At 39.9% G+C, this 18,893-nt stretch overlaps 1 protein-coding gene and 1 non-coding gene across 15 annotated transcripts in view; one reads left to right on the top strand and one right to left on the bottom strand.

Moving 5' to 3' along the window:
• Positions 1–18,893, bottom strand: part of RUBCN (rubicon autophagy regulator) — a 72,244-nt gene that overhangs the window by 43,602 nt on the left and 9,749 nt on the right. For 2 of the 14 annotated variants that reach the window (XM_032406771.1, XM_032406780.1), the window contains exon 1: positions 17,173–17,428. The exons of the other annotated variants lie outside the window; for them this stretch is intronic. In XM_032406771.1, coding sequence (XP_032262662.1) covers positions 17,173–17,237 — 65 coding nt within the window. In that variant the 5' untranslated portion in view covers positions 17,238–17,428. Of the gene's footprint in view, positions 1–17,172; positions 17,429–18,893 lie in introns of those variants that run through there. 14 annotated transcript variants of the gene reach the window in all.
• On the top strand, positions 11,145–11,217 carry TRNAK-CUU. Its single transcript has one exon. It is a non-coding gene; the product is annotated as a tRNA-Lys (tRNA).

Below are 18,893 nucleotides of genomic sequence, written 5' to 3'. Positions count from 1 at the left end.
CCATGCTCATGGATTGGAAAAACAAATATTGTGAAAATGTCTATGCTGCCTAGAGCAATCTACACATTCAATGCAATCCCTATCAAAATACCATCAACTTTTTTCAAAGAAATGGAACGAATAATCCTAAAATTTGTATGGAACCAGAAAAGACCCCGAATAGCCAGAGGAATGTTGAAAAAGAAAAGCAAAGCTGGTGGCATCACAATCCCAGACTTCAAGCTCTATTACAAAGCTGTAATTATCAAGACAATATGGTACTGGCACAAAAACAGACACATAGATCAATGGAACAGAATAGAGAGCCCAGAAATGGACCCTCAACTCTATGGTCAACTAATCTTCGACAAAGCAGGAAAGAATGTCCAATGGAAAAAAGACAGTCTCTTCAACAAATGGTGTTGGGAAAATTGGACAGCCACATGCAGAAGAATGAAACTGGACCATTTCCTTACACCACACACAAAAATAAACTCAAAATGGATGAAAGACCTAAATGTGAGACAGGAATCCATCAAAATCCTTGAGGAGAACACAGGCAGCAACCTCTTCGACCTCAGCTGCAGCAACTTCTTCCTAGAAACATCGCCAAAGGCAAGGGAAGCAAGGGCAAAAATGAACTATTGGGATTTCATCAAGATAAAAAGCTTTTGCACAGCAAAAGAAACAGTCAACAAAACCAAAAGACAATCAACAGAATGGGAGAAGATATTTGCAAAGGGCATATCAGATAAAGGGCTAGTATCCAAAATCTATAAAGAACTTACCAAACTCAACACCCAAAGAACAAATAATCCAATCAAGAAATGGGCAGAAGACATGAACAGACATTTCTGCAAAGAGGACATCCAAATGGCCAACAGACACGTGAAAAAGTGCTCAACATCACTCGGCATCAGGGAAATCCAAATCAAAACCACAATGAGGTACCACCTCACACCAGTCAGAATGGCTAAAATTAACAAGTCAGGAAATGACAGATGTTGGCGAGGATGCGGAGAAAGGGGGACCCTCCTACACTGTTGGTGGGAATGCAAGCTGGTGCAGCCACTCTGGAAAACAGTATGGAGGTTGGGGTGCCTGGGTGGCTCAGTCGTTAAGCGTCTGCCTTCGGCTCAGGTCATGATCCCGGGGTCCTGGGATCGAGCCCCGCATTGGGCTCCCTGCTCGGTGGGAAGCCTGCTTCTCCCTCTCCCACTCCCCCTGCTTGTGTTCCCTCTCTTGCTATGTCTCTCTCTGTCAAATAAATAAATAAAAATATTAAAAAAAAAAAAAAAAAAGAAAACAGTATGGAGGTTCCTCAAAAAGTTGAAAATAGAGCTACCATACGACCCAGCAATTGCAATACTGGGTATTTACCCCAAAGATACAAATGTCCAAAGGGGTACGTGCACCCCAATGTTTATAGTAGCAATGTCCACAACAGCCAACTATGGAAAGAGCCTAGAAGTCCATCAACAGATGAATGGATAAAGAAGATGTGGTATACAATGGAATATTATGCAGCCATCAAAAACATGAAATCTTGCCATTTGCAACAACGTGGATGGAACTAGAGGATATTATGCTAAGCGAAATAAGTCAATCAGAGAAGGATCTCACTGATATGAGGAATTTGAGAAACAAGACAGAGGATCATAGGGGAAGGGAGGGAAAAATGAAACAAGATGAAACCAGAGAGAGAGACAAACCATAAGAGACTCTTAATCTCAGGAAACAAACTGAGAGTTGCTGGAGTGGAGGGGGGTAGGAGGGATAGGGTAACTGCGTGATGGACAATGGGGAGGGTATGTTCTGTGGTGAGCACTATGAATTGTTTAAGACTGATGAATCACAGGGGCGCCTGGGTGGCTCAGTCGTTAAGCGTCTGCCTTCGGCTCAGGTCATGATCCCAGGGTCCTGGGATCGAGCCCCGCATCGGGCTCCCTGCTCAGCTGGGAGTCTGCTTCTCCCTCTCCCTCTCCCCCTGCTTGTGTTCCCTCTTTCACTGTGTCTCTCTCTGTCAAATAAATAAATAAAAATTAAAAAAAAAAATCTTTAAAAAAAAAAAAAAAAAAGACTGATGAATCACAGACCTGTACCCCTGAAACAAATAATACATTATATGTTAATAAAAAAACAAATATACAATACAGTATTGTTAAATATAGTCACCCGTGCCGTACATTACATCCCCAATATTTATTTATCTTATTACTGGAAGTTTGTACCTTTAGACCACCTTCATCCATTTGCCTCATTCCCCACACCCCCACCTCTAGCAACCACCAATGAATGTTCTCTGTTTCTATGAGTTTGACTTTTTTAGACTCCACATATAAGTGAGAGCATACAGTATTTGTCTTTCTCTGACTGACCTATTTCACTTAACATAATGCCCTCAAGGTCTATCCATGTCGTCACAAATGGCAGGATTCCCTTTTTAGGGCTGAATAATATTTCTCTCTGTGTGTGCATGTGTGTGTGTGTGTGTGTGTGTATCACATTTTCTTTATCCATTCATCTATCAATGGATACTCAGGTTGTTTCTATGCCTTGGCTATTATAAATAATGCTGCAGTGAACACTGGGGTACAGATATCTCTTCAGCATCCTGTTTTTGTTTCCTTTCAATATATACCCAGAAGTAAAATTGCTGGATCATATGTATTTCTATTTTTAATTTTTGAGGAATCTCCATACTGTTTTCTACAATGGCTGCACCACTGTATTCCCAACAAAAGTGCACAAGGGTTCCCTTTTCTCTACATTCTCACCAACACTTGTTATCGCTCTTCTTTTTGATGACAGCCCTTCTAACAGGTGTGAGGTGATAACTCATTGCAGTTTTGATTTGTATTTCCCCGATGATTAATGATGCTGAGCACCTCTCCATGTACTTGTTGGCCACTGCCCTATTCTATTTCCATACCAGTCCTTAGAGATATCTCAAGATAATTAAGATGCACACAGGACTTAGATGGCCATTAAAATGCCATTTATTGTTATATTGTGAGAAACTGCCATCACAGAGGCCAATTGACCACCAACTTTTGCTTCAGTGATTCTCCATCTCCTATGCTTCCTTAGGGTTAATCTGGCCTGTTCAGACTGACATAGTTTTCACATTCCAACAGGTTACAATCAAGTCTTGCAGGCCTGAGAGCAGTTTGCTTACTAAAGTAATTTTGCATATCTATGTTCTGATTTATTCTTTTTAAAAAATTTTTTATTTAAACTCAATTTAGTTAACATATACTGTATTCTTAGTTTCAGGGCAGAATTTAGTGATTCATCAGTTGCCTATAACACCCAGTGCTCATTACATCACCCAATTACCTGATTCCCCAACCCCCTCCCCTCCAGCCACCCTCAGTTTGTTTCCTAGAGTTCAGCATCTCTTATGGTTTGCCTCCCTCTCTGTTTTCATCTTATTTTTCCTTCCCTTCCCCATGATCCTCTGTTTTGTTTCTTAAATTCCACATATGAGTGAAATCATAAGGTATTTGTCTTTCTCTGACTTATTTCGCTTAGCATAATACCCTCTAGTTCTAGTCATGTCATTGCAAATGGCAAGATTTCATTCTTTTTGATGGCTGAGCAATATTTCTGATTTATTCTTGATCTTACAAGCTTAACTGTCAAAGAACATCATGATAAATTCTGAAAGCAGACACCAAGTGCCCCATCATCCTACTAGGCTGTGATTCCAAAATTATATAAAGAGTACTGAAATCCTAGAAACCTGAGCATTCAGATCTACTACCAACCTCTAGACAAAGTTAAGGAACTTTCCTTCCCCACACCATAGTGTCCCTAAGACACCAAAGCTACAAAAGAATGTGGCTCTTATTCTAAGACATACCAAATCATTTATATTTGGTATATGCTTAAAGAAAAGTAAGCTTTTAAAATTTTTGATTTACATAGCTAGTCTATTTACTGTCTTTACCTTTTGAGGATCCTTTACGCTAATGATACAGTTACCACTTTCAGAGAGTTGAAATGCTAAATTCAACTGAAGCCCATACACAGTGGTTGGATTAATCTATTCATACCTGAATCTTAGATGCGCATAAACAGATCACCATGAGAAATCAAATATGCCCCTGCGTTCTTGAACCACATTTTCAGCAAGGAAGGTCATTCTTTCTTGGGTTAAACCTGTTTGGTAATAATTATTTGAATAGTATCACCTTGGATTCATATGTAACCTTTATCTGGGCAAAGGTAAGGTCTTTGAAGTATATTAGGTTCAAAGTAGTCCTTTGCAGAGCCACTTCTGCAAGTACACTGAGTGCTCTCCCTTAATCACCATAAATATTCTTTCATTCAAGTCTTTCTAAGCATCTCACCCTGTGCCAAGGAAGAACCAGGCCTGAGTGGCAAGGGATAGCATAATCCATCACTAGCTGAATCACTTTCATCAACAACCTCAGAATGAAGTCCTACGTATTTTCTTTTGGGAGGATTTTGACTTCATTTGTCCTTTAAAGAGAAACAGAAATTGCTTAAGCAACTCAAATAAGCTTATTCAAGGAAAAAGTTTTCCTAAATGCCAGCTCAGTCTTAAGCTTGCCAAGTCACAATCAGAAGTTAACACTCAAGGGGCCAGCATTACCCTGATACTAAAACCAGATACACTACAAAAAAAAGAGAGAACTACAGGCCAATATCTCTGATGAACATGGATACAAAAATCCTTAACAAAATATTAGCAGACCAAGAGCAATGATATATTACAATAATCATTCACTATGATCAAGTGAGATTTATTTCTGGGATACAAGGGTGGTTCAATATTCACAAATCAATCAGTGTGATACACCACATCAACAAGAGAAAGAATTAAAAAACTACATGATCATTTCAATAGACGCAGAAAAAGCATTTGACAAAGTACAACACCCATTCATTATAAAAACCCTCAACAAAGTAGGTTTAGAGGGAACATACCTCAACATAATAGAGGTCATATATGAAAAACCCACAATGAACATCATACTTAGTGTAGAGCTTTTCCCCTAAGATCAGGAACAAGACAAGATGTCCACTCTCATTGCTTCTATTCATAGTACTGCAAGTCCTGGCCACAGCAATCAGACAACAAAAAGAAATAAAAGGCATCCAAATTGGTTCTTTATTTGCAGATGACATGATACTATTTATAGAAAACCCTTAAAGATTCCACCAAAATACTATTAGAAGTGATAAATGAATTCAGTAAGATCACAGGATACAAAATCAATATACAGAAATTCATTGCATTTCTATACACTAATAATGAAGTAGCAGGAAGAGAAATTAAGAAAACAATCCTATTTATAATTACAACAAAATAATAAAATACGTAGGAATAAACTTAACCAAGTAGGTGAAAGACGTGTATTCTGAAAACTATAAAACACTGATGAAAGAAATTGAAGACAACACAAACAAATGGAAAGATATTCCATGCTCATGGATTGGAAGAACAACTACTGTTAAAATGTCCATACTACCCAGAGCATCTACAAATTTAATGCAATCCCTAGCAAAGTATAAACAGCATTCTTCACAGAACTAAAACAAATAATCCTAAAAATTGCATGGAAACACAAAAGACCCCAAATAGCCAAAGCAATCTTGAAAAAGAAGAACAAAACTGGAAGTACCACAATCCCAGATTTCAAGATATACTACAAAGCTGTAGTAATCAAAACAATATGGTACAGGCACAAAAACAGAATAATAGCCCAGAAATAAACCCACGATTATATGGTCAATTAATCTTTGACAAAGGAGGCAAGAAGATGTAATTGGAAAAAGTCTCTTCAAACAACGGTGTTGTGAAAACTGGACAGCTACATGAAAAAGAATGAAACTAGACCACTTTACATACACAGAAAATAAACTCAAAATGGATTAAGGACCTAAATGTGAGACCTGAAACCATAAAAATCCTAGAAGAGAGCACAGGCAGTAATTCTCTGACATCAGCTGTAGCAATATTTTTTCTAAATATGTATCCTGAGGCAAGGGAAACAAAAGCAAAAATAAACTATTGGGACTACATCAAAATAAAAAGCTTCTGCACAGCAAAGGAAACCATCAACAGAACTAAAAGACAATCTATAGAATGGGAGACAATATTCACAAATGACATATCTGATAAAGGGTTAGTATCCAAAATATATAAAGAACTTACAAAATTCAACATCAAAAAAATAAATGATCCAATTAAAAAATGGGCACAAGACATGAACATTTCTCCAAAGAAGACATACAGACGGCCAATAGACACATGAAAAGATGGTCAACATGACTCATCATGAGGGAAATGCAAATCAAAACCCCAATGAGATATTATTCTACACCTGCCAGAATGGCTAAAATCAAAAATACAAGAAACAACAAGTGTTGGTGAAGGTGTGGAAGAAAAAGGAACCCTCTTGCACTGTTGGTAGGAACGAAAAGTAGTGCAGCCACTGTGGAAAACAGTATGGAGGTTCCTCAAAAAATTAAAAATAGAATTACCATATGATCCAGTAATTCCACTACCCATATTCTTTGGGTAATATGAAAACACTAATTTGAAAAGATATATGCAACCCTATGTTTATTGCAGCATTATCTACAATAGCCAAATTATGGAAGCAGCCCAAGTGTCCATTGATAGATGAATGGATAAAGAAGATGTGGTTATATACACACACAATGGAATATTACTTAGCCATACAAAAAAAATAAAATCTTGCCATTTGTGATAACATGGATGGATCTAGAGAGTATAACACTAAGTGAAATAAGTCAGGCAGAGAAAGACAAATACCATATGATTTCACTCGTATGTGGAATCTGAGAAACAAAACAAACAACGACAAAAAGAGACAAATCAAAAAGACTCTTAACTGAGAACAAACTAATGGTTACCAGAGGGGAGGTGAGTGGAGGGAATGGGTGAAATAGGTGAAGGGGATTAAGAATGCACTTATCATGATGAGCACTGAGTAACATATAGAATTGTTCAATCACTATATTGTATTCCTGGAACTAATATAACACTGTATGTTAACTACACTGGAATTAAAAAAAAAAAAGTGATACTCAAGGTGAAAACAGAAAAGTTACAAGCAAACGTTATTTATGTATTTTTTATTTCAGAGAGAGAAAGAGAGTGCATGCACATGCAAGGGGAGGGGAGGTACAGAGGGAGAGGGAGAGAGAATCCTAAGCAGGCTCTACACCCAGCGTAGAGTTGGTGTGGGGCTGGATGTCATGACCCTAAGATCATGACCTGAGCCAAAATCAAGAGTTGGACGCTTAACCAACTGAGCCACCCAGGTGCCACACAAATACTATTTTTTTTTAAAACAGTGCTATGCCCCAGGTGATATATGGAAGTGTCTAATCACTATATTGTACACCTGAAACTAATATTACACTATGTAACTAACTGGAATTTAAATAAAAACATAAAAAATAAATAAAATAAAATAAAAGGTGCTATGCCATATAACTAACACATAATCACTAAAAATAAGTGAAATATATGACAAATAATAAATACATAATAAGCAATTATAAAGTGAGAGTCAATCCAAGAAACACATATTAGCATATCTTGGATCGCCAGTGCCCTTTTTAGGAAGGACAAGGAAATAGCTTCAACTCATTGGCATACCCCCTCCACAGTGTGCCCTTTATCTGCAATGAACTGTGGTATCTACCTGAAATCAAGACTGAAGGTCAGGTTGTCCCAAGTCAGATTATGATTTGATCTCTGAAATGTGAAGGTATGTGATACCTAAATGATGGAATATCATGAAACCATTAAAATCTTTGATTAGGAAAAGTTTCCAAGGTTAATGATATATTAAAGTACAAAAGGCAGAATATAAAATTGTATTTATGATCTCAACATAAAAATACTGAGAGAAATGGAGATATGTAATAATGGTTACCTCTGGTTCTGTGAGGGAAATATAGAGGAGAGAAACTATTTAGCCCTTCCTTTTTTAAAGTTTTTTTTTATTTTTAAAGATTTTATTTATTTATTTGTCAGAGAAAGAGAAGGCACACACAAGCAGGCAGAGTGGCAGGCAAAGGGAGAAGCAGGCTCCCCGCCAAGCAGGGAGCCTGATACGGGACTCAATCCCAGGACCCTGGGATCATGACCTGAGCTGAAGGCAGATGCTAAACTGACTGAGCCACCCAGGCATCCCTGTTTAGCCCTTCCTAAACAGTTCTAGCAATTAATGAAAGATCAAGAATCTGAACAAAGTTAGCAAACAAGAGGCTGGAAAGTACCATCAAGGATTTTTTAAATCCCAAAGTGTCAAGGGCATCTTATGCTGAAAGATTGTGGTCACGCAAACACCTGGGACTTTCAATACCAAAAAACACTCCCTGAAAAGAAGTGATAGGTTCCTTCTTTAAAGTGGAGGAAAACATAGTTAAGTGAAATAATTATTGGTAACATTTAAGTAACAAGAGATTACCACATTTAATTTGTTTAATTTTCTTCTTATCTGGCTCCATATTTTCTGGTTTTAATTATATAGTATTTAACTAATAAAGTATGCAGTTAAATATTTATGATGTTTTTAAGTAAATAATGCTTATAGGAAAAACATGCTTGACTTTACTATAGTCTCTCAGCTCCAGGGCACCTAGGAGAACCTAACCATTGGCTAGTCCCATCTCTTTAACAGCTGACAGCAGAATCTTAATGTCTGGGGGCGAATAAGTAGTACTCCTAAGCATGCCTGTAACTTCAAATCTATTCAACAAATGCCTCACCAATCACACTACATTTGAATGATATCAAATTTACTGAATTTCAACAATGAGCAGATTTACCAAAAGGAAAATCCCTTATGTCAGAAACCTAACCACTGATGATGTACAAACTCCTCGGTATGGAGTTCAAAAAGTCACCATCATGTAGCCCCAATCTAAATACCAACTTTCCCGCTCAGTACTCCTCAATTTGAAAATAGTCTCTCTCCCTACCACACTCTATTATAAACATGACAACCTCATACCTACTTCCATGGTTTTATTTATGCAGACATTTCCACTTAGAACGCTTCTTGTCTCATTCAGGGATTCAGGTTCAGCTCTAGTTCAACGTTCTCCTAAGAAGTTCTAAATAATCTGACCAGCTGTAACTCCTTTGTTAGAAACCCCATAATATGTGCTGTCAATATACCATTCCTCCTGATGATCCTTTAAAAAAAATTGCTATTTATTATTGTATTTTATGTGGTTTGTTTCCTTAAGGACAGAGACCGTGTCTTTTCTATTTCTTATGTGCTGTGATAAGAAGGAGAGAGAAAATGTCATGCAGCAGAAAGAGAACAAGGTTCATAATCAGGCCAACCTGAATTTGAATCCTAGCTCTCCACAAACTAGCTATGCATCCTTGGATAAGCCATTTAAATTCTTTAAGCTTCAGTTCTCTCAGTGTAATTGATAATCTATAGAAAGCACCATCAAAGGGTAGATAATGATATTCCTTCTCTTTTCTCTGTCCTTTTCCCTCTTTGAATTTCCATTGCACAAATATAATAACTCCAACTACATCATAAGGGGTACCTGAATAAAGCCTTCTTACCCATTCCGCCTCAGAGAAAAATCTGCCAAAAACTATCTAGGATTGGACAGTCTGCAACACAAATTAAGACTTGTCACTGTGCTCTGCATCTAAAGAATATCTCAACTGATTTTTTTTTTTTTTAAGATTTTATTTATTTATTTGACAGAGAGAGAGATAGCGAGAGCAGGAACACAAGCAGGGGGAGTGGGAGAGGGAGAAGCAGGCTTCCCGCCCAGCAGGGAGCCCGATATGGGGCTCGATCCCAGGACTCTGGGATCATGACCTGAGCCGAAGGCAGATGCTTAACAACTGAGCCACCCAGGCGCCCCATCTCAACTGATTTTAAACCAGGGTCAAATTGCCTCTTAGTAAGCACAGATTCCAAGGCCTGATCATGCTCAGGGTACTCTTGCTTAAGCAGGAAAGCTAGGAAGACTTCCTCAGATTTGGAGATACCTTGTATATAAAAGAGACTCAAATCTGCTTACTTAATGGGATGGTAGAAACGTAGAAGGTTTTATTGCAAAACAATAAGGTTAATTTCCTGAGTCACGGAAGAAAGCCAATCTCATTACCTGACAGTCACATCTTATGTTGTCTGGGTAGCAGAATGCTTTACAAGCAAGGTAAAGGAGGCACACACCATCCCTTCAAGAGCAAAGGCACAGGAGGAAAGACAATGCTTCAGTTGCCTCCAGTTTTAGGGATACTATTTTAAAGTAAAAGCTAATCATCATTACAACTAAAACTAGATGATCTTAAATATTGCCAAGGCAAAGAAAAAGCAAAAGAACATTATAAAAAATCATTTTTAAAAGATGACAGAATTAAGATGAAACAGATATGAAATAAAAATAAAAGTCAATGAAATAAACTCAACTATTTAAAACAAAACAGCCAGGGTGCCTGGGTGGCTCAGTTGGTTAAGCAACTGCCTTCAGCTCAGGTCATGATCCCAGAGTCCTGGGATCGAGTCCCGCATCTGGCTCCCGGCTCATCAGGAAGCCTGCCTCTCCCTCTGACCCTCTCCCCTCTCATGCTGTTTCTCTCTCTCTCTCTCTCTCTCAAATAAATAAATAAAATCTTTAAGAAATAAAAAATAATAAAATAAAACAGTCAATCAAGCAAAAAGGTAAGCAGAAATTACAACATTACATCAAGGTTGCATTCAAGGCAAGAATCATTTAAAAAGACAAAGAAGCCATAATGAAGATGTAGCTCTCACTAATTTTATGTATCTAATAACATGGCCTCAAAATATATAAAACAAGTTCTGGGTGGCTCAGTCAGTAAAGCGGCCGACTCTTGATTTCGACTCAGGTCATGATCTCAGGGTCATGATATCCAGCCCCAAGTTGGGTTCTACGCTCAGCAAGGAGTCGACTTGAGATTCTCTCTCTCTCTCCCCCTCTGCCCCTCCCAATCCTGTGCACTCACACACTCTCTCTCTCTCTAAAATAAATAAATCTTAGATATATATACTATATACGTATATTTACATAATATATTTTTTTTATACATATCTAAAACAAAACATACACATGAAACAAAAACTGCAGAAAATATAAAAAGAAAATTGAGGGACACCTGGCTGGCTCAGTCGGTAGAGCATGAGATTCTTGATCTCAGGGTTGTGGGTTCAAGTCCCACCTTGGATATAGAGATTACTTAAAAATAAAATCTTAAAAAAATGAAAAATGAAAACAAAAAAGAAAAAACAAAGGTAACGGGAGATTAATTTTCAGATCATGAAAACCAAAAGTGAAAGAGTGATTAGAAGAGCTGAATAATATTATATATAATAAGTTGTTCTTTAAATCTAGAAAGCTACATCCTGAAGAACACTTTTTTTTAAGCATAGGACATTCACAAAAACTAGCCTTGTACTAAGGTACACACAATAAAAAAAGTCTCCAAAGTCCTCCAAATCAGAAGAAGTACAAGCATATTCTCTGGCCAGAAAGCAATTAAGACAGTGAGCAAATAACAAAAGTAGAACAAATAGGAAAAAAAAAAACTTAAAAAATTTAAAACTCTCAAAGGACTCTTGAAGAGGCAAAAATAAAGTCATGGCATCAAAGGGGTGGAGAGGGAATGACGTTATGGCTCTTAATGCTTTCTTTGCAAAAGCATCCAAGTGAGAAAGCTCATAGGGAGACTGTCTTAGAATCTTTTAGAAATTATGGGATTCTGCTATTTTCTAGTAAAAAAAGAAATCAATCATCTCTTTACTCCTACTATCTAGCAGGATTTCTGTGAATTTCATGGCCCCATAAATTTTGAGAAGTTTGTCAAGTCCCTATTTAGTTACTAATAATTTATGATTTCCTTTAATAATCTTCTCTCCTCTCAATCAAGTGTGGGTTAAACTTCAAGTGAGCCTGATGCAAAGGAACTAAAAACATGTAAGCATGACCTAGTTGTTTCTGAAAAACTCAGAATTAAATCTATAACAGCACTGTTCAATTGAACTTTCTATGATGCTGGAAATGTTCTATATGTGTGCTGTCCATTATGGCAGCCACTAGCCCTAGTAGCCATTAAGCACTTGAAGTCTGGTTAGTGTGACTAAAGAACTGAAATTTTAAATTTTATCTAATTTTAATTAATTTAAACTTAAATCGCCACATGTGGCTAGTAGCTATTATGTTGGACAGAGCTGGTCTATAACCACTCAGGTAGGTTGGTAAAATTTAGGGAGGAAAGATTACAAAACACACACAAAAAGACTTCATTTAATAAAAGAAGTGATAAAGCAGCTATAAAAAACAGAACAGGGGTGCCAAGGTGGTGGAGTCAGTTAACCAGCCGACTCCTGTTTTTGGCTCAGGTCATGATCTCAGGGTTCTGGGATCAAGCCCCATGTCAGGCTCCACACTTAGCGCGGAGTCTGCTTCAGGATTCTCTTTCTCCCTTTGCCCCTCCCCCAGCCTGCTTGTGCTCTCTCTCTCTATAAAATAAATGCATAAATCTTCAAAAAAAAAAAAAAAGGAGAACAGCTGTGGGGAGGATAGATAAAAGCTTCAGCTTAGGGTCCCTGCTGTCTGCTGATAGGCCTCTCTTTCCTGGGTTCTGACAATAGCATTCCCCCCCACAAAGCTTCAAGAGTATGTTGCGGGGTGAGGGGGCAATGGGCAATGAGGGTAGGTGTACTAATAACTGGATTAGCAGTATGGATTGCTCAAATATTATTTAATCCTCCTGCTTTACTACTAGTTCTATATAAACTGTCAACCCCTACCTTGGTCAAAGAAAAAAGAGAAAGAAAAGGAAGAAAATAGAAAATGAAGATAAATGTAAAAAAGTGAAAATGAATAGGGAGAAAGGGAAAAAAGAGGCCCTTCCAAAGGCAACAGTACCACTGGCACCTGCCCAACTATAAGAGGCATGACCAAACTGTTAAGGTCTCCATTCCTTGAATAAATACTCACTGAATGTCGATTATGTTAGGCACTGGGCTTATGGTGGTTAAAGAGGAAGAGTCCCCATCTCTCGGTATTCAGAATGAAATGGGGGAAATGGACACTTACATAACTATGCTATGCAGAGAGAAGTGTTACAAAGAGAGATGGAAAAGGGCAGGTCAGGGATGCCTTCTAAAGGAGCATTATTTAAAAGATGACTAATAGCCTTCCAGGTGAAGGAGGAGGGACTGCAGGGAATGTGGAGAAGCAAGAATGAGAGTGGTGAGGAAGAACATGTAAGAGTGAGTGAATGCCACGGTTTTGTAACTGGGAACTTCGTAGGGATTAAAGTACAGACTAAATGTCAGGGACGAGTTTTAACTATTTTCTATGTTTCTATAAGAAAATACTAAACATTTCTGCACAAAATACTATAGTAACTTTGCTTAAGGTGGTGGCTATGTGGAGGCTGTTTGGAATGAGGGCCAAAGTTCAGACTGGAAGGTCAGTTAGGAGGCTACTGAGATAGTCCACAATGAGAGATAATAAGGGCCCTCGATGAATTTATTGTTTATATGTGCCCAGAATTCATGTCCCTTTGTTTTGGGAACAGAACTCTCCTTTTCCACAGGGGAATCACCCCTCCGCCAATTACTCTGGTCCATGAAGTTCCAAGAAAGCATACCCTTGCCTCAAGATCCAGGGTTGGGCACGTAATTTAGGCCTGATGGAACAGCATATCCCATACCCTCATTATAAGAAGGGGAACATAACTCAGGTCAATCCAAAAATAGTCAGCCTCCGAATTTTTGCTTCTGTTATACCTATTAGGATTGCTTTGTTTTGTTTTTGTTTTGTTTTGTTTTGGTTAGGCTTGCTTAGGGCTATCCTGTAGAAAAGTCTGCCTGAGACTGAAGTCAACACACAGGAAAGAGGAGCCCATGGATAGGGACAAATTCTTGGTTAAGTACCTACAATTGGCCATGCCTGAAGCAATACTACTCCCTGGATTTTTTAGTAATATAAGCAAATATATTTGGAAATGGAGAAAAAAATAGAGCTTCCAGAGAAAAATCAGGAACAAAATTCATAAGACCTGGAAACTGCCTGGATACGGGAAATGAAGAGGAAAGTATGAAATTTCACCTTGAGGCTTCTGGGTTTGCTGAGTGAAAAATGCTATTAACTGAGATAGAGAACAGAACATGAAAAGGTTTTAACCAATGGACTGAGCTCAGTTTGGAGACACTAAGAAGTATTTTAATACTTGAACTTTGACTCTATCTGCATCACTGCACCAGGAAAACTGCATATAGCTGGGTTCCCAGTTCAGACTGCATACCCCAAGGCAGTCTAGGATGGCAGAGCAATGCTAGAAGAACCATTCCTTTCATTGTTCAGTAGTTTCACCAGACAACTCTAAACAACTGGCACTTACTACCCAACTAAAGAAAGAGAAGCATTATGCCTAAGCAGTATATATAGCATTTTGCTAGAGTGATGACTAGCTAGATGAAAATTAAGGGAACCGATGAAATAACTACACTCCAAGGATAAAGTGAAAAGCTAGGCTAACACCCCCCTCCTCAGTGTGCTGAACTCACAGGAGGCATGGAAGGAGGAAGAACAAGCTGTACAATTGAGAACAGCAACCAGAAAAGCACATACCCATCTTATTTCAAGAAAATGGGAGGAGACAGCAAGTAGACATTTTTTGCACTTAGCACATACCAGGCACTCCATGAAGAGTTTCCTGCACATTGTCTTATCAAAACCTCACAAGTTACCAGTCAGGAAGGCATTATTTTTTCCACTCAGATGGATGCGGCAAATTAATTAGTAGAATCAGGATTCAAATGCAGGTCTATCTGGTTATAAAGCTTATGCACGTTTCACTACATCAACCACTTTCAGAAAATATACTGATAAGTTTATCCTTTATATATAAAAATGATGCCATCTCCAGATGCCTGGGTAGTTCAGTCAGTTAAGTATCTGACTCCTGATTTCAGCTGAGGTCATGATATCAGGGTCATGGGATTGAGCCCCGCATCGGGTTCCGTGCTCAGCACAGTTTGCTTGTCCCTCTCCCTCTGCTCCTCCCTGCTCGTGCTCTCTCTCACTCTCTCAAATAAGTAAATAAAATCTTTTAAAAAAATGATGCCATTTCATCATGAAGATTTTTTTCTGAATTGGGTATTTTATTGACCATAGAAAGTTAGGTTAGCAATGACCTAGCCACAATGCATCAATTCTCAGGCACAGGTATGTATATGCCAGTTGTCTGTTTGGAGCTAAGGAGGCCTTTGGTGCCATGAAGCCTCATTAAACAACACATTCTGAGTTAACCAGCCACCAACAAAGAGCAGGCTATAGCAACAATACCAGTGCCCTTGTGGGGATAGTCCCACTGCAGAAATTAAATTTTGACTAGAGTTGCTTGGTTAAGAGGCAAGCATTAGAGGGGCACCTGAGTGGCTCAGTCGGTTGAGCGACCAACTCGGGTTGTGATTGAGCCTAGTGTTGGGCTTCACACTCAGCAAGGAATCTGCTTGGGATTCCCTCCCTCTCCCTCTGCCCCTCCCCCTGCTCACGCGCACGCTCTCTTCTCTCTGGTAAATAAATAAATCTTTAAAAAAAAAAAAAGAGGCAAGCATGGAAAAAATAATAGAGAGAAAAATATACCTGCAAAGGAGCTGTCCTACTGGCCTGAATGATGGGCAAAGAATGCTATAAAATTCATTATCTTATACATTTCTTTGTCCCAGTATATTAGCATGAGAGGCAACATAGAGTAAGTATTAAAAGTGCAGACTCTGAAGCCAAATTGCCTGGGCTTGAATCCCAGTTCCACCAGGATTCACTGTAGGAACCTGGCAAATTATTTATCCTGTTCATGTCTTAGCTTCCTCATCTATTAAATGGGGATAATAATAATACCTGTCTCATACAGTTGTCATGAGAAGTAAATAAATTAATACTTGTAAGGCTCCTAAGCAGTGCCTGGCATGTGATAAGTGTTTATTTAATAAATAACTAACCCAACTAGATGGGGAGGAAATGTGAGCTTGAATTTCCAACCCAGCCTCTCCCACGTGAACTGGTAAAGGAAAAGAAAAATGAACAAAAACTTGTTTAAGATTTATATGGGACTTTTCACATGAAGCATTTCACAGACATCTGGAGGAAGAATAAATAGCCAAATATACATAAGCAGAAACCGAAACATGGAAAAGGGAAGTAAGATGTTCAGTTTCACTGAACTCATCATTCACACATCTCAGGCAGGAACCCAGTCTTGTCAGTCCACATTTTGTACAGCAGGCCACACGCTAACAGTGTACATAAAAGAAGAGTCAAACTTAAAAACAGCCAGGTCTTCACCTGGGCACAATATCTCATTAATTTCCCCCTGCTGATATTTTCTCACTGAAGCAAACCCTAAATATGCGAAGCACCTATACAGAGATTAAGTCACCATTTAGTCAAAGCAGTTTCTAAAATCTTAAACCCTCCATTTCTAAAGGGTATGAACTGGATGACAATAGTTGCATATAAATAAATGTGAAATTGCTTAATTGAATTGTGGGGAAGGAGAGAAGGGTTTGAAGATGAAAAGGAAATGACAGAGATCCTGCCACTCTGACAGAGGCACGCACACAATTTCTAGTTTCATTAGCAAGCCCCCTCCCCCACACCATGGGCCATTACAATCGTCCACTTTCATACACAGGCCCTCCTTCTCGTCTTCTTCCTCACATTCGTCCCCGCCTAAGCTTCTTTCCAGGCCAGTCATAATGCCTAACCTTTGCGCCCAGAAATTCTTACAACACCAACCTTCCTAATATTGGTCCGACATGCTGTCACCGCCAAGTTTCACTTGGGCCATCAACCTTGAGCCCTACTCCTATCTATAGACTCCGGCCTGTAAAATCTCACCAAAGCACCTCTCAACAGCCACCTCCTCTCCTGCTCCCCCTGCCCTCAGCATATTCTACCCACACTCATTAAACCCGTTCCCTCGGCCGTCCTATCCACGCCCTGCCAGTCCCTCTTCTCACAATTTCTTCCCAAACAAGTCGCCCAAAGCAGTCGCCCTAAAGTCTATCATGCCCGACACTTCTCTCGGTGCTCTCCGAGCCCTCCCAACCCTCCCGGTGGTTCGGTGCATCCATCTGCCCCCGACTCCCCGGGCCCTTCCCACCCCACCTGCTCTCCTCTGGCAAGCGCTCCTCGCAGCCGCCCAGCTCCATTCCCGCGCCCTCTGGACGCATCCGGGGCTGCGACGTCGCCTCCTCTCTGAAGAGAGGCTTCCCTGCCGCTTCGTCCCTCAGGGCTCCCGAAGCCCCAGGGAACGGAGGAGGCACCCTCGGAGGGTGGGCTCTGGGTGATGCACTACACCCGGGTTGACAGCAGGCGCGGTGATTGCTGTCTCAGCTGCGGTTTCTAGCCCTGCCACCCCCACTTCCGGCTCCAAGAACTACAACTCCCAGCAAGCACTTCGAAGACTCGGCCGCTCCCGGCATGCTCCGCCCTGTCCAATCCGAGGCCGCGCTCGCGGCGGATGAAGACCCTGGCTGCGTGCTCGCGGGCGTACACTAGGCGGGGAACGTCAACGTTAGTCTCTGGAATACGTAGGGGTGCGAAACTTTGCAAGCTCCTGTCACGCTTCACACTTGGGGCCAGACGGGATCAGAAGTCTAGACTGGGGAATGACGCTGGTCTTGATCCAAGTACTGTTAACCCCACTTTTGCCTACCCTGGCTTAACACCTGTCGGTGATGTTTGAGGACCTCAAGTATTTTAATGGAGAGCTCACAAACTGAAGAGCACAGGTTGCTTTGAGATCGCAAAGGAAAAGCAGGAGGGAAAGGCTTTTGGGGAAGGTTTTCTGGAGAACTGATGTCAGAGTAGAGTTTTTAAGGATAAGTATGAATTAGCCAGGAGAAGAGAAAGTGGAAACTGGCCTGGGCATAAGGAAGCATGCTGGTTTGGGAAGTACTGGTTCTGAGTAGTAATAAGAGCTGGAAAGACGTGGGGAACAGAGTGGTGTTGCCGAGCAGGCACCCTAGATCATGAAGTGTCATTCTAAAGAGTTTGGGTTTTATCCTTAGAACAATTAGGAGCAAGTTAAGAATATGCAAATCAAGAAGTGATTTGACCAAACCTGCTTAGAAAACTACTTTTGACAATGTGGAAAGGGAATGGGGTATGTACCATGTTGGAGGTAAGAGTGGAAGAATGGATAGGAGAGGAGACTGAAAATCCCTATAGAGGCCAAGCAGGTAATGCCAATGAGTGAAGTGAGCTGGTTGTAGGAGAATGGCAGAAATTCTGAACTGGAAAGCTCATCCAAGAAGGAAGGTCTCACCTTTTCTATAATTGAATGTTGCAAATGGGCATATAGGCCTAGAATTGCCTTATACTCTGATTTTGCAATAGAAGCTGGAGTCTGCATTTTTAAGTACAATTTCTCATTTTTAAATATTGGTAACAATTTTTTTTATTGTAAACATTACACAGGCCAAAAAAAAAAAAGTTTGTAGGCTAAACGTGCCTTTGGGTTACTAGTTTGCAAGTTCAGGCCTGAACTGGGGCAGTAGGGAACAAGGAGGTTGGGATTAGTGCAATGGTAAAGCAATAGAATCAATACTACTCTGTGAAGGGGATATCTAGGTTAGCTCCATGGAAAACTAGTTACTCTATTAAAAATAATATATAACTTCTAGGAATTTTCAAACCTGAGAAAACTTTTTTGTGAATTAAAAGTGAAGTGAGGGGTGCCTGGGTGGCTGAGTGGTTTGGCGGCTGCCTTCGGCCCAGGTCATGATCCCAGGGTCCTGGGATTGAGCCCCATGTTGGGCTCCCTGCTCCGCAGGAAGCCTGCTTCTCCCTCTCCCACTCCCCCTGCTTGTGGTGTCCTCTCTCGC

The sequence above is a fragment of the Phoca vitulina genome, unplaced genomic scaffold (assembly GCF_004348235.1).
Source record: "Phoca vitulina isolate PV1807 unplaced genomic scaffold, GSC_HSeal_1.0 scaffold8, whole genome shotgun sequence".
Taxonomy (NCBI): domain Eukaryota; kingdom Metazoa; phylum Chordata; class Mammalia; order Carnivora; family Phocidae; genus Phoca; species Phoca vitulina.
This window is presented reverse-complemented; position numbering and strand designations above follow the sequence as displayed.